This window comes from Phlebotomus argentipes, unplaced genomic scaffold (assembly GCF_947086385.1).
Source record: "Phlebotomus argentipes unplaced genomic scaffold, Phlebotomus argentipes genome assembly contig_39, whole genome shotgun sequence".
NCBI lineage: Eukaryota > Metazoa > Arthropoda > Insecta > Diptera > Psychodidae > Phlebotomus > Phlebotomus argentipes.
This window is the reverse complement of record NW_026776182.1, coordinates 192312-205500: the sequence shown is the minus strand read 5'-3', so window position 1 is coordinate 205500 and position 13189 is coordinate 192312. Positions and strand designations below refer to the sequence as shown.

Below are 13189 nucleotides of genomic sequence, written 5' to 3'. Positions count from 1 at the left end.
GACGAGGAGGAATATAAGGACCATAAGGAGAATTGGAATTTGCGGGCCTTGTTGTGATTTTCACTTGATTTCCCTCATTTTCATTTGTCTGTACATGTCAGGAGGAGAAATTCAAGATGAATTTACAGAGTCTCTCAAGGGCGATTCAACCATTCTTCACTGTGTGGGGAATTTGCGATTTTCACTTTATTGAGCGCTCTGTGACTGACACGATGATTGTGCGGTTGGGAGGATGATTAAAAGTGCTAAACAGTGATTAGCCGGCAATTAAAATCTTCCCTTTGGCTGATTCCTGTCGAAAACCACCCGTGGCAAAATGACCAAACTTTCCCGTGATGTTGATTGACACTGAGGGGGATTTTTGCAGCTTTAATTAACTCTCATTCTCCACCCCAAAAAACATCCCCACTCAGAATCCACCTCTGAGATTGATTTTGAAGAATGCCAGACATCCACATCACTGCGACAAATTCACACGGTGAGTTACAGGAATTTTTTTTGCTGAATAGTTTTGTGAACAGGGATGAAAGTCCTGAAATACCACTACTTCTTGCCCTTCTTCTTGCCCTTGCCTTTGCGTCCCTTTTTCGATTTTTTACGCGCCAACACACGCCGCCACCAGCGCTGAATCGTCACGGCGGCGTGATTCATCATGAAGAGCAGCAGCTTCTCCTCCTGAATCCTCTTCTCTTCGGCCTCCTTTTGCGCCATCAGCCGGATGTACTCCACCTCCTGCGCCATGAAGCGCCTCTTCAGCAAATCCAGCCGTCCGCGCTCCCCGCAAATCACCTCCTCGAGCTGCATAAGCTCCTTACTCCTGTCGCCAATGTCCGCATCGTACTTGCCGATCCATGCCAGCAATTGATCCTGAACCGCTTGCCTGTGGATTGAACAGGAATTAGCCTGTAATCAATTGAGAGTGAATAACACGAGAGGGTCATACTTTCGCTCTCGCAGGCGCTCCTCTTCACGGAGATTTCTCTGCAGGAGATCCTCATAGAATGTCCTCGATTGCTCCACCTTGCTTCGCAGCTCCTGCTGATTCTTTCTACTCATCTCACTGATGTTCATCATATTTCTCTCCGATTGGAATCTGTGCGATGGGGAGAAAAGAGTAGATTAGGAGGAGACGGAAGTGCTCTTGTGGTAAATAACGTTTCAAGGTGATATTATGTACAAAAAAAAACAAGACAGAAATCTTTCTGAAGAAGCTTTTCTGTCCAGGTTCAAGTTCTCTTTGCAGATTGCAGGTTTAGTGTAAGATAAAGGGCCGGGCTTCTAAGTGGGCGTGGATTGAAATTTGATTCTCAAAGTCTCTATCAGATTTCACCCCTCAACAATCGTAACTTTTTGATAAATACTCTTGTATAATAGAAAATAAATCCAGATGAATAGGGTGAAACATTGCTTTCCACGTGCTTCAATTGACACTGATGTGAAGCAATATTATAGCGGGGTCGCGCCCTCGCGAGGCTTTGGAGGTGATTTAAGGTCTGCGAAGTGAAACTGACATTTGATGATTGATATATTCCTGATTCTCGCGCTTCTTCTCCTCAATCTCCCGTCGACACTTGTCAATCGTGTGAAGCTTTATGGCGAGAACCGCGTCGGTTTTCTTGCGCTCCGTCTCATATTTGCGCTTCAAGTCGGCCACTTTCATCGTGAACTTGGCATTATCCTTGTACATCTGGTGCAGCATTCGCTCCTTGATTATCTCACGCGCCGAAGTCATTTTCATCCGCCAGTCAGCGATTTTCCTCAACTCCCGCAGATTCTGCAGGATATTGTTGCCCTCCACTGAGACGGTGTCTCTGAACTGGGGAATCTTCTCCATCACACTCGAGCGTGAGATGGTATTGACAAGTTCAGAGACGTGGGCATGATTTGGAGTCAAAATTGCCATCTTCAGGTGGTCGATTTGCTCAGCAGAAAAATGCTCCTCGAGGATGACACTGTGCTCCATCATGGCAGGAAGACAGAGGAGCATCTCAGTGCGCTCGATGAGAATGTCAAGGACTCTGATGACTCTCGAGGAGACAATCTCGAACTCCAGACGCTCATGTCGATCAGTCCAACCTGAAGAAGGGCGGAAATTAGCAAGGAAGTTCTCCGGATGAATACATTTCTTTGTTTTTCTACCTTCTTGCGACTGTTCCCTCGCTATTGTCTCTGTAATCACGTCTGAGATGAACTTCTGAATCTGGTCGTCGTCGAGGTGCACAGAAGCAGACATTCTTGCACTGTCAATTTAACACGGAGAAAACACAATGATGGATACCGCACGATGTTTAATCAATTTAGCTGAACTCGTACAAATGCCAGTGTTTGGTTGCCACGATTCTCACCCTGGAAACAAGGGAGTGTTTATTTTTGCCAAAGCGCCAGGTCGAAGGTGTGAGTTCTGTCCGGAGGAAGTGCAGTGGAAAGTGGATTAAGTTGTTGGATTATTGAGCAGTTAATTGGATTGGGGCGATTGTGCAGAGATGGGGAAGAAGAAGAAGGGAGGCAACAAATTGGCGCGAATGTCGGAGGAGGAGCGCGCTCGCTACCTCCAGCACAGGGCGGACATGGAGGAGGAGGCTAGGCGACGCAAGGAGACCCTCATAGCGCTGTACATGAAGGTATGAAAATGATGTCTTGACACTCTTTCTCTGTGGGATTTTCATACACGGGCTTTTTGATGGCTTCGGCAGAATAAGCTAAAGCGCGAGGACGCCTTCACGAGGCTGAATATGGCGAAGATCAACCAGGAGTGGCGCAGCATCCTGCGTCAGCTCAAGTGCGAGGAGCTGAAGGAGGAGATAAAGTGTGTAGAGGTCTTCTGTGGGGATTCAATTGAGCACAAGAATCAAGTCATTAGACGCCTCTTGTGCGATTTGGACGAGTCTGAGGAGCTGTACGCGACCATGTTGCATGCTCACGTGGAGAACATCGAGAGGATAATCAGTGAGATTGCAGCCAGTGTGGTTTCGAGTGCACATAATCGATTTAACCATTTTCCACAGCGCTGCACTCGGAGCGTCTCAAGTTCTGGCACGAGTGGTACGTGACGGAGAAGCAATCGATGCTAGGCCGCTTCCATGGGCAAATGACACGCTACCGCGTGCGCAAGGATGCTGCCCAGGAGGACCTCGAGTGCATCTGCTTCGCCCTCGAGACAGAGATTGGCGCGGACGAGCAGAGCGCCGCAGAGGAGCACACAAAGCGCACCGACGATCTCAGGAACACCATGACAATCCGCCTCGAGGAGGTGACAAAGGACTGCGAGCAGGCAATGGAGACACTCTGGTCAGACTTCCAGCAAGTGCTCAACAATTATCTCTCCTACACTCAAGACTTCCACGATGAGTATCTCGACCTGAAGCGGCGCGACGAGGAGGACACAAAGCTCATCCAGGCGCACTACTTTGAGGTGGCGAGGAACACCGAGATCATCGCTGAGCTGCGCTTCCAGCTCGCGGCCGCTCGCGAGGAGAGGGACTTCACGGTGTCGCAGCTGGAGAGGTTCAGAGGCAAGTTGCAGCAGCGCTATGAGAACTCCAAGGGAGCTCTCGTGATGGGCGCCAAGGAGGACAAGGAGAGAATCCGCCGGCTCGTGGTCAGCAGCTCAAGTGCCATCAGGAAGCTGGAGGGCAGCGTGAAGAAGGGCAATGTCCTGCTTCAGCTTGTGGGGATTTGCAGCAAATTGGAAACGGAAAGGGAAAAAGTAGTTCCGTTCAACAATGAACCGGTGAAGAAGTGGCCAGAAAGCAAGGAAGCTCCCGAGGACGATTTTAAAAATGTAAGTATAATTCATTCATTCATTCTTTACTCGTGAAAATCAATATATACACTTCAGTCGCATTTGCAGCTTGAATGAAATGTGCATAAATAATTTATCGCGTTGAAAATGCAACATATATCTCGTTATTTTTCTTTTCAACCATTCGAATGGCTCGAATTGTTGAGCATTTAAGAGTGTAGCGCACAAATGACGTAGTTGAACATATCATAAAGTCAAGGGTGTTCCGGGCGATAATGGCACGGAGTGCGATTGCCACATTGTCGAATGAATGCTGAGAATCGTCAGCAGTGTTAGTTGGCGTCATGGCACGTTGTGAATGGGACTCAATGACTTGTTGCAGGCAACTTTCAAGCTGTTCTCGAGGATGGAGAACTTCTGGATCCGCTTCAATCGCGCCCGCCTGGACTGTGCTTATCTGCAGGAGGAGAGAGTCACGCTCCAGCAGAGCAATCGCGCTCTGAGACACCAATTGCGGGAATACCTCGTGGCGGTGACGATGAAGTCGACACGCTGCGGCGACGCCCACCTCCTGGAGCGACGGCCGCGGAGCATGAAGGTGGAGAAGGTGGTGCACATCGAGCTGCCCAGGCGGAAGGTGCATCCCAAGCTGCGGCGCCCCGTGACGTGCATCGAGGGCAACCTGAGCGTGGCCGTTCGTAGCCAGCAATTGGCACAGAGCAAATTTCGAGCAGCGCAGATATTTCCCATGGTGAATGGCTCATGAGGTGATTGTTGATGGCTAAAGTCTTTGGCGGCGGCGGGGTGAGACAATGGGAGTTGCTTAATTACAGCGCAATGAAAGCATCTCAGCAAGAGATCCATGTGGCTTTCAGCCGCTGGAGTCTCTCGAATGCTAGTCACGATGTCATTTATTGACAATCAACGTGCATATTGTGCTCGCCCCCAGGTCGAATACCACTTTTGCCCAACCCCAACCGAAATAGTTTGTTCTGAGATTATTGCTGCTGCCGGCAATGTCGTCGCCCATTGTCCTCTATGCCTTTTTAGCTCACCATACACACACACGCTGTAATGGAAAATATTCGCCCATATCCATCCAATATCTGCCGCCAGCGTGGGTCAGTTGGGGTGAAAAGCCCACCTTTGGCCGCCACGCGAGAGTGAGGGAATTATTGTTGAGGAGCTCTCGGTAATGTGAAATTCTCTTAGCACGTAAATCATACACCATTTCCCACCAAGGGGTAGTTGATATGCCCAAAAGCTGTACACCATTTCCACAATTCGCATGAAAAGTCCCCTGCCACTTCTCAGAAATCGGAGTGTAGTAGGAAATATAGAGAGACGAAGCAGGAAAGCGAATATTGAAACAATTAACATTTCTGCTGAGTTGTACACCACTTCTGACAACATTATCTCCCCCTTGTGCCCCCCAACTTAATGCCCAATGTCGGCGTTTTGCGGAATATAGAGCGGCCACACAACATGCAAAAAACATTCACAGCACCATATAGAAATATCGCATAGAGCCATTGAGATAGCATTTACTATGCAAAAGATTTCCGGTTGTTATGCTCCCCTTTCGCCCATCTCACGCCCCGCACAAAGCCCGGCACCGAAGACGATGAATAGGGCTGTGCCAATTCATTACGACCCCGTTGGAGCCGGATATGGGAAATTTTTACTCTCCATCGTTCCCTGCATTAATACTATGGCTTATTGGTGAAACGTCCCGCCCCGGAAATGGACTGTCCAAAAATTTCCGGCCAATTCTACATAATCTTCAATTGGGCTTTCGCATTTTTCAAACTGTTTCAGTCGCACCAAAATTGTTATGTTATAGTCACAAAAATAAAGTTCATTCGCAAATTTGCACTGTTTTCACAGCAATTTCCCGATAATTGTATTAAATCTTTCACTGGCAAGAAGAGAAGATGTTTGTTTTGGATCTTTGAAAGCTCTAGGAAGTGCTTCAACACGATGTATTAGATAACTTGACTTGCGAACCAGGTATGAAGAGCATGTCATGTGGAAAGAGATTTTATGAAATTCCCCGCTGAAATTGAAAAGAATTCTTCATGCGTCGTGTGGCTGATTAAATGAAATATCGCGTATTCGGAATCTCGCCTCGATTTCTCATTTCGATATGGCGGAAATTGAAAAATTTTCGTGTCATTGAAGAGATGAATTCAACTCCGCGCGCACTCATGGTCTATTTCCTCGTACGTTTTTTTTCCTGCAGTTCCGTTTGGGCTTCTTTTGAGCTCTCTGGCGGTGGGTGAAAAAATTAGTTTACAAATAAATACATGAATGCTCAGCACTCGCTCGCCATGTCAGCGCAATCATTGCATTTTGGCTCCAGCGAATTCCTGTGTCCAGTGGATGGATGATGAGTAGATGCGGAAGCTGTTGTCACGCTGATACGTTTGAATAAATAAAGCAAACAAAATGCATCGTGCAGCGAAAATATCTCTTTGTATGCAAACACAAGCTATATAATGCCTGCCATCGGTTGAATAGTGTGCCGACGAAAATGGAATAAAGTATTTATGCCCAATGCCAACAAATACAAAATATACTACTTTTTCACGATACTCCTGAACAATTTACCGCGAAAACAAATGTAGAAAATATTTTTTTCTGTCTTGCTTCTCTATACAAAGGCAAAAAATACAGCGAATGTCAGGGTGGGAAAAAAAATGTACTGCTGCATACCTCTCTGTGAAATATTTCCACTGGAATTTCCCCGGAGTCACTCTGTGCTGGGAAAATGTGCAGAATTAGCTCTTCTCTCCATTAAGATTGATGCACATGCAAAAGCTTTGTTTTTAGATCCTATCTGCGTTTTAATTTTGAGCCAGATATTTCGACTAGCACTCAACGTCACCATAAGCTCGTGACACAACATATTTTAGAGTATTTTTCCTAGGTAATTCTATAAATATTTGAGCGGCAAGAGCTTTTCGATCACTATCACCAGTGTTAGGCATGGTCTGGTTCATTATGCTGAAATATTTTAGACCTTTTCTGTCATCATTCCAAGGTGAACATTTCATTTATCCTTTTGGCATTCTCAAGGGAAGCAAGGAAGATTCTCTCCTTCGTGATCCAGTGGGATTTCACTTAACCCACAAGACGAGATGAAGCACAACGATCTCGAGTTAGAGGTGGTGATGCGGCGAACTAGAGACAATTTGCGTCCAGAGTGTTGAAACACCTTAGAATGAGACATTCGTCTTAGGTGCTGAAGTGTTGATTTGTGGCTGACACCAAGCAGAATGCAAGACTCAATGTCAGAGGTAAAATAATGTGGCAAAAACTCATTCAATGACAAGCGCAAAATCTATAGCAATAAACTGGCTTAATTCAATTGTAAAAGTGGCTGAAACTGTGAGAAGAGCAATTAAATAAAAAATGAATAAATAACGAGTTAAATCAGATGATAAATTGGTAATTAATTTAACTAGCTGGTCATCTGGAAGAATAAATATTTGCAGGATATTGAAATCGCCTCATAATTATCATCAGCAAGATCAATGGGGAATTTATTATATTGTTACAATATGTCATGAAATAAACTGTACAACATAATGCATGTTAATCATGTTAAATTACCAATTTATCATTGCATATTAAATTGGGGGTGAATGTGAAAAATCGGGGGTTGCAAAAATACGATAAATATTCATTAGAAGCGACAACTGCACCGAGACTTTATTAATATTTCACCGAGAGCTGAATATTTATTTGGAGACTGATTTCAATTGAATCACCACTTCAGACGTGATCTTTCGCTGGGTGCGCAGGTAAATTGAAAAGATATGGCGGCAATTGGAGGGTCTCAGGGGGAAATGGTGGAAAAAGGAGAGGCAGAAGATAATTGAATTTTGATTGGGTCACTTTTGCCTGAACTCATGTTTTCTTCAAGGCATGGAAATCGCCTGTGAAGGGCGACTCGTGCGAGAGGCAGAGTTTGTCCACACAATTCCAAACTTCTCCCACACCGAACCCGGAAAATGTCTAACGGCCCCCAGGGAAATTGTTGAACTAAAAGCCAAGAACAATATCATACTCTTTGAGGCAATATTGCTAAAATGATTCACTCTTGTGAATTTCCTCCCTGCCTTCGAGACTCTCCTTTCATGCTCAGCTGCTGACACAATTTTTAATACGCCATCCGCATTCTTTCTTGTCAAGCATGCTGAATGGAGAGATCGCACGAAGCACTCCTAAGATAGCAAGCATCAATGGGAGCTTTTGCAATTCAATTCAGCATTAGACGAAATTCACTTGCAGGAATTGCATTCTGCATCTGCACACTTTTTAAATAAATCCCTACCATTGAGACATACTTTCTGTGCACGACAAATATTCTGCCTTCTTAGCCTCGATTTCCATATGTGTAAATTTCTGCAAAATACATAACGAAATATATGGTTAATCCTCAGTCAGTCCCGAAGGAAGTATTTTCAAGGAAATTCCCTCACATTGGCAGCCAGAGCAAAGCTCTCAACAGACGGATTTGAAATGTCAAATCAATCATAGCAAAGGGCAATTCGAGTGAGAATTTCCTCAATTCCCGATCGGACATGTGGCAAAATGAGCCGCTGAAGTGAAACAATAATAACTGGAGAAAATGAGAAAAATATCGATTCACTAATCTTCAAATGAATATTTTATGGCAACAAATGGAAAGACTAATGCTTTGGGTGCAATAAATTGACGGAAATTGATATGACAACAGCAACAACACCTCTTTGTGGTGAGCAAGGCATTAATTTTAGGAGTGATTTTTGGGTGCACGAGAGCCATTCTCGTGCTTTTCACCCATTTTTGGCGGCATTTTTGCGAATTGAATCTCATTGTCAGAGACTGATTTGGGTCATCCATCATCCCACAGAGTGTAAAATGTAATGCCGCGCATGATAATTGCGTAATATATAAAATTGCATAAATGAGATTTTCATGGACACACTGCCAGATTACTCCGCAGTTTTCCCTCCAACTGGGAAAATTTATGAAATGTGCTCTCACATATTTATGATGCTGTAATATCGTCTCTCTCTGTGTAGTGATGAAAGTGTATTCATATTATTTTCACAGTGAATGTGAAAAATTGAAAAGCGCGGTGGATATAAATTTACATAGAGAGTAACACTGGCGCAAACTTCCCGAATGGTGTAAATTCTGCAAATGGGTTTTCAAAGAGCTGTAAGGAAGAATTGTGGCATCAAAAATTAATTTGTCAAGCACCCCAAGTGTTGCGCCATCCCTTTCGCGACGAAACCCACTCATTGTCATTCCCATGGAAAACAATCGCGATGGGTGGGGGAGGAAAACATAGCAAAGTGGGAGACACTAGGGAATAATTAATTTGCAAAAGTGTTCATTAAGTATGCATCATAACAACGATATTTTTCATTAATTGTATACAATTAATTGTGGATAAATGAATAAGTAACAGAAATTCGGCACAGAGTCAAGTATAAACATCCATTTCAACCCTTTCGCTATATATTGTTCGACAGCAAAAAAAAGGAGACCCTCAGAATGGGTAGAGCGTGGAATATCGCGCTGAACACGCGCGATCGTATCTTTGTAGATGATGAATCAATTAAAAACAACCCCGGAGGAAACATAAATAAAACAGAGAGTCAATTTGTGTTTATGTGTTTGCAATTAAAATAATTAATTGGCATTCTCTTCTCTGCGAACAATAATAACTTAGAATTATTGCGACTCTTTCTCCACATATCATGCGAAGGCAGAATCTACACGGTTGATAAATATCACACGAACCCTTTCCAGCGCTCGTGGGGGTGATTTTAATGATTTATACAATTTCGCGTCGTTTCCAATAATTTTCTTCTCTAAATTATGTATGACTTTTTATTGTATTGTCATTTAATTTCACTTGTTCGCAATTTTATTTTTCAAATAATGAAATCATCATTTTTAAATACCATAAAGAAATCAAGCATTTTCCAATAATTCAAATTGCTAAATCACAATTTAATTAATTGACGTTCACTGTGGTTCGATAATGTGTGCAGTTTATCAAATAATTGTGAATATGGAATAACATGGGAACCTCAAGCACTTCAAATTGATTAATTCTGAAATTAATAATTCGATAATTATAAATAATTTTTTCTAGCAAATTAAAAAAAATTAATTTTGAGCGAAATTTTTGATTTTGATTATTCAGAGTGAAATTTCTAGATAATTAATGATCAATTCGTATTTGCTTTTTTTGTTCTGTTTTTTCCATTGAATCACATTCAGCGCTTAATTTTTCATTTTTCAATTAGTCAGTCTTTGTTTGCCATTTGTTTAGGCTCGGAAACGCTGTTTGCAGAGTGTGGGTCAGACTTGGAAATGTCTTTGAAATGACATTTAGAGTTGACTTGAGAAAATCACACTGTCTCATCAGCTAAGCAAAGCGTGGGTTTATCAACGCCATTTGCGATTGGATTAAATATTAATTCTATGACACACTCTTCGTGATTTTACCACAAAAGTGCATGGGAAAAAGTGGCGCGACTTTCAAATTCCCTGCATTTCGTGCTAGGCGTGGATTTTTTTTCTCTCTTTTAAACGCAACGTTGAGCGAGATAGTGAAAATATTTGTAAATAAATCAACGTGAATAGGGACATGAATAAAAATCCGGCAATGAAAATAAAATGGGCGAATATGAAAAGGGAGTGGAAGAGCTTGTATATTTGTGTGCTGAGCAAACAAACAAATTGTCAAGAGTAATTGGATATCGCTGGCAGTGCTTTCAACTCGTGTCCAGCGGCTCTGGGTGCGCGGAAGGGGGGCGATATGGGGATGAAGGAAGCACAAAAAGCATCCAATTTGTACGGCAAAAGTGGGTGAATGTAAAAAATAGTCTGAGAAATTGATAAATATCGGATTATTTCGACGAGTCTCTGAATATTCTCTTTCCTTTGTTCATACTATATCGGCAAACTGAAAGTTTTATCTGCGAAGCATGCGAATTTCGCCTCTCGCATGGCAATAACAAGCGACGAGGAAACATCAATCGTTGACTTGTAATTTAATCAATGGGATGCGCCTAAAAATTTCATAGGAAATCCTCTTTGGATTGTCTTTTGTGCTTTCACTCTCGCACACACACACACACACACACAAACACGTCGAAATCGGTGAGAGTGGATAAGATGTTGACTTACTTTGGGGGAGGCGAAAGGAACATTTCAACAATTTCGAAACCTCATTACTGTAGTCAGCAGTTTCGCATGGAAACCCATCTTGACTTTCACATATTCATCCATACACTCCTTCCCCAGAGCACTTTCCATCCCACACACTGTCTCCGCTCAGGCATAAATAGTGGAGACCAGTGAAAGCTCATGTGGTGCTTAAGATGTGTTCTCAGTATAATTTTGCCTCCCTTCCTTGTTGCTCGCATTGGCACAGAGCGAGACCCTCTAATGAAAATAGTCTCGCTCTGTTATCTTTTTTGCTGTGTCTAGGGGAATCTCCGGGGGTGGAGCTGAGCGGGGAGCTTGTTAATGGGATATCGATAGATTGATTAAGCATACTCCCATGCTTCTGTGCGGATTTGTATCCTTTAGTCAATTTTAGAACACCTCCTCCGCCCCCAAACCTTTCCGCTCATGAACTCTTATCGCAGTCCCCAAACGAAAATGCGATTCTACCCTCATCTCGTCACCCCTTTTGATGATCTCTGCGCCATCCGGGTGTCAGAGAAAATGCACAAATACGCCATCAGTTGAGTGGTGGAGCTTACAATGTCGTCAGAAGCCAAAGTTTGCAGATATCGAACTAATTAATTGATTGTTTATTAAAGGATAGTTGCCATCCTGTGCAAATGACTTTTTGGTCAATATTCTCGTTAGTACACATTGTAAAATAAAAATGGGGTGAAGCCATTCCTGCGGTTCAGGTTTTAATTAGAGATTCCCAGGAGAAAAATCAAGTATCTTTGTTTTGATTAACATTGTTGTATCTGCGCTTGGAAATGTGTGACATTTCCGGGAATTTACGGATTTGCCTTAAAATGAGAATCACAATGGCCAGAAATTTCCTCCGTTAGACAATAACAACAGTGAGCTGAATGATAAGCAATCCAACACTTTTCCAAGGCCTTTGTTCTCGTGATTTTATCATAACTTCTCTGTTTTGCAAATTTCCTGCTTCTCAACTGGCAGAATGTTGTTAGTGATGTTTGTTTTGCCAGCGAGGGCTCTGCTTATTGGTTGGAACGTCTGATGGATTGGGTTGTGGTGGGTGCCAATTGAAAAAGTCACCCTCGATGGTGGTTTTGTGGAATAAATCAAAATTCCCACCCTTTAGAAATATTTGCACGTAGACAAGAATCATCCTACAGCAAATACAAAATGCAAATGAGAGGATTGTCTGCATTGCCACAATTCTCTCGGGTGCCTCTGCCGACCCTCGCACCTTTCACAACGACCCCTTCTGTGCTCTCGTGCGGGGAGAAAGCCTCCCTCATACTTCCCATTAAGCGAATGGACCACAACTCCACTAAATTGAGATCAAGTATCACAGCGCCATGAGATATTATATGGCAAAAGCCTCTCATATTAGGATCGGGGTGGGTGGGCATTGTAACTTGTTTACTATATGCATTTTGGGGGGGCTCCAGAGGCAACTCTTGTGTATGAAGTCTCTTGTTTCATTTGGCCCCACAACACAAATGTGATTAAGGCGCTCGCCTTCGCTCGACCACGCTGAAAGTCATGCTCGACCCTGCGGATGGTGAACAATAAAATTTCAATTTCACTCACTGGGAAAATGATAAAGTTCAGATTAAAATTAAGTGATAAATTTGGAAAAGTTATTGTTTGCTATAGTGAAAGAAGACGGGCACACAAAGCGCCGCTCCAGCTTCCGGGAAATCATAAAGTTTATGTTAAATTTTCAATTTCCCAGAAACCTCCGAGTGGGCTCGATAAACAAAAGGAGAAGCTTATCAAATTTAACAAATAGTCATCTTGATCTAAATTCCATTGGAGCGCGCCACTAGGAAAGCTTTATCCTCCAGCGACAATTTATGTTGTTCAACATTATTATTGATTTACAAAACAAACTCCAAATGCAAATATTCTTTATCCATCGTTCGATTGTTTGAGATCGTCTCTTGAAAATGTTTCTTAGAAATCCTGCCCGCGGTGCTGTGTTCATGTGAATTGTAATGGCTGGTGAACAATGATAGAGATTCAAGTCGTTTTTCCCGGGAAACACGGGGGTAATGAAAAATTGATGAAGATATGGGGATGGAGTTGGATTTTGGGGAAATACAATTACAGAGTGGAAAGAAGGTAATTGCGAACGATACACATTTTGTGTGGTATTTGAAAATTGCTTGTGAGCTAAAATGCCTGATTAAATGAATTTGAATATTCATGGCTCTTGTGTGAATGCGGGAAAAGGGC

The 13189-nt window shown here is 43.1% G+C and overlaps 2 protein-coding genes across 2 annotated transcripts; one reads left to right on the top strand and one right to left on the bottom strand.

Moving 5' to 3' along the window:
• Positions 1 to 186: 186 nt before the first annotated feature.
• Positions 187 to 2233, bottom strand: LOC132263829 (uncharacterized). The gene is made up of 4 exons (XM_059763821.1): positions 2140 to 2233; positions 1512 to 2076; positions 944 to 1093; positions 187 to 880 (listed from the first exon to the last, which is right to left on the bottom strand). The coding sequence occupies exons 1-4, from the start codon at positions 2231 to 2233 to the stop codon at positions 544 to 546; spliced, it is 1146 nt and encodes a 381-aa protein (XP_059619804.1). The 3' UTR covers positions 187 to 543.
• A 250-nt stretch (positions 2234 to 2483) lies between these two features.
• LOC132263827 (dynein regulatory complex subunit 2) lies at positions 2484 to 4508 on the top strand. The gene is made up of 4 exons (XM_059763820.1): positions 2484 to 2621; positions 2694 to 2946; positions 3006 to 3781; positions 4125 to 4508. Exons 1-4 carry the CDS (start codon positions 2484 to 2486, stop codon positions 4506 to 4508), a joined length of 1551 nt encoding a protein of 516 aa, XP_059619803.1.
• Positions 4509 to 13189: the final 8681 nt, after the last annotated feature.

What these genes read in the sequence shown, in the direction of transcription:
- LOC132263829 (XM_059763821.1), bottom strand. Translation starts at nt 2,233, where the DNA reads ATGTCTGCTTCTGTGCACCTCGACGACGACCAGATTCAGAAGTTCATC. An exon ending in GAGGGAACAGTCGCAAGAAG is followed by an intron (nt 2,077 to 2,139) that starts GTAGAAAAACAA and finishes GCCCTTCTTCAG; the next exon opens with GTTGGACTGATCGACATGAG. An exon ending in GAGCGCCTGCGAGAGCGAAA is followed by an intron (nt 881 to 943) that starts GTATGACCCTCT and finishes TTCAATCCACAG; the next exon opens with GCAAGCGGTTCAGGATCAAT.
- LOC132263827 (XM_059763820.1), top strand. Translation starts at nt 2,484, where the DNA reads ATGGGGAAGAAGAAGAAGGGAGGCAACAAATTGGCGCGAATGTCGGAG. An exon ending in GAACATCGAGAGGATAATCA is followed by an intron (nt 2,947 to 3,005) that starts GTGAGATTGCAG and finishes CATTTTCCACAG; the next exon opens with CGCTGCACTCGGAGCGTCTC. An exon ending in CCGAGGACGATTTTAAAAAT is followed by an intron (nt 3,782 to 4,124) that starts GTAAGTATAATT and finishes GACTTGTTGCAG; the next exon opens with GCAACTTTCAAGCTGTTCTC.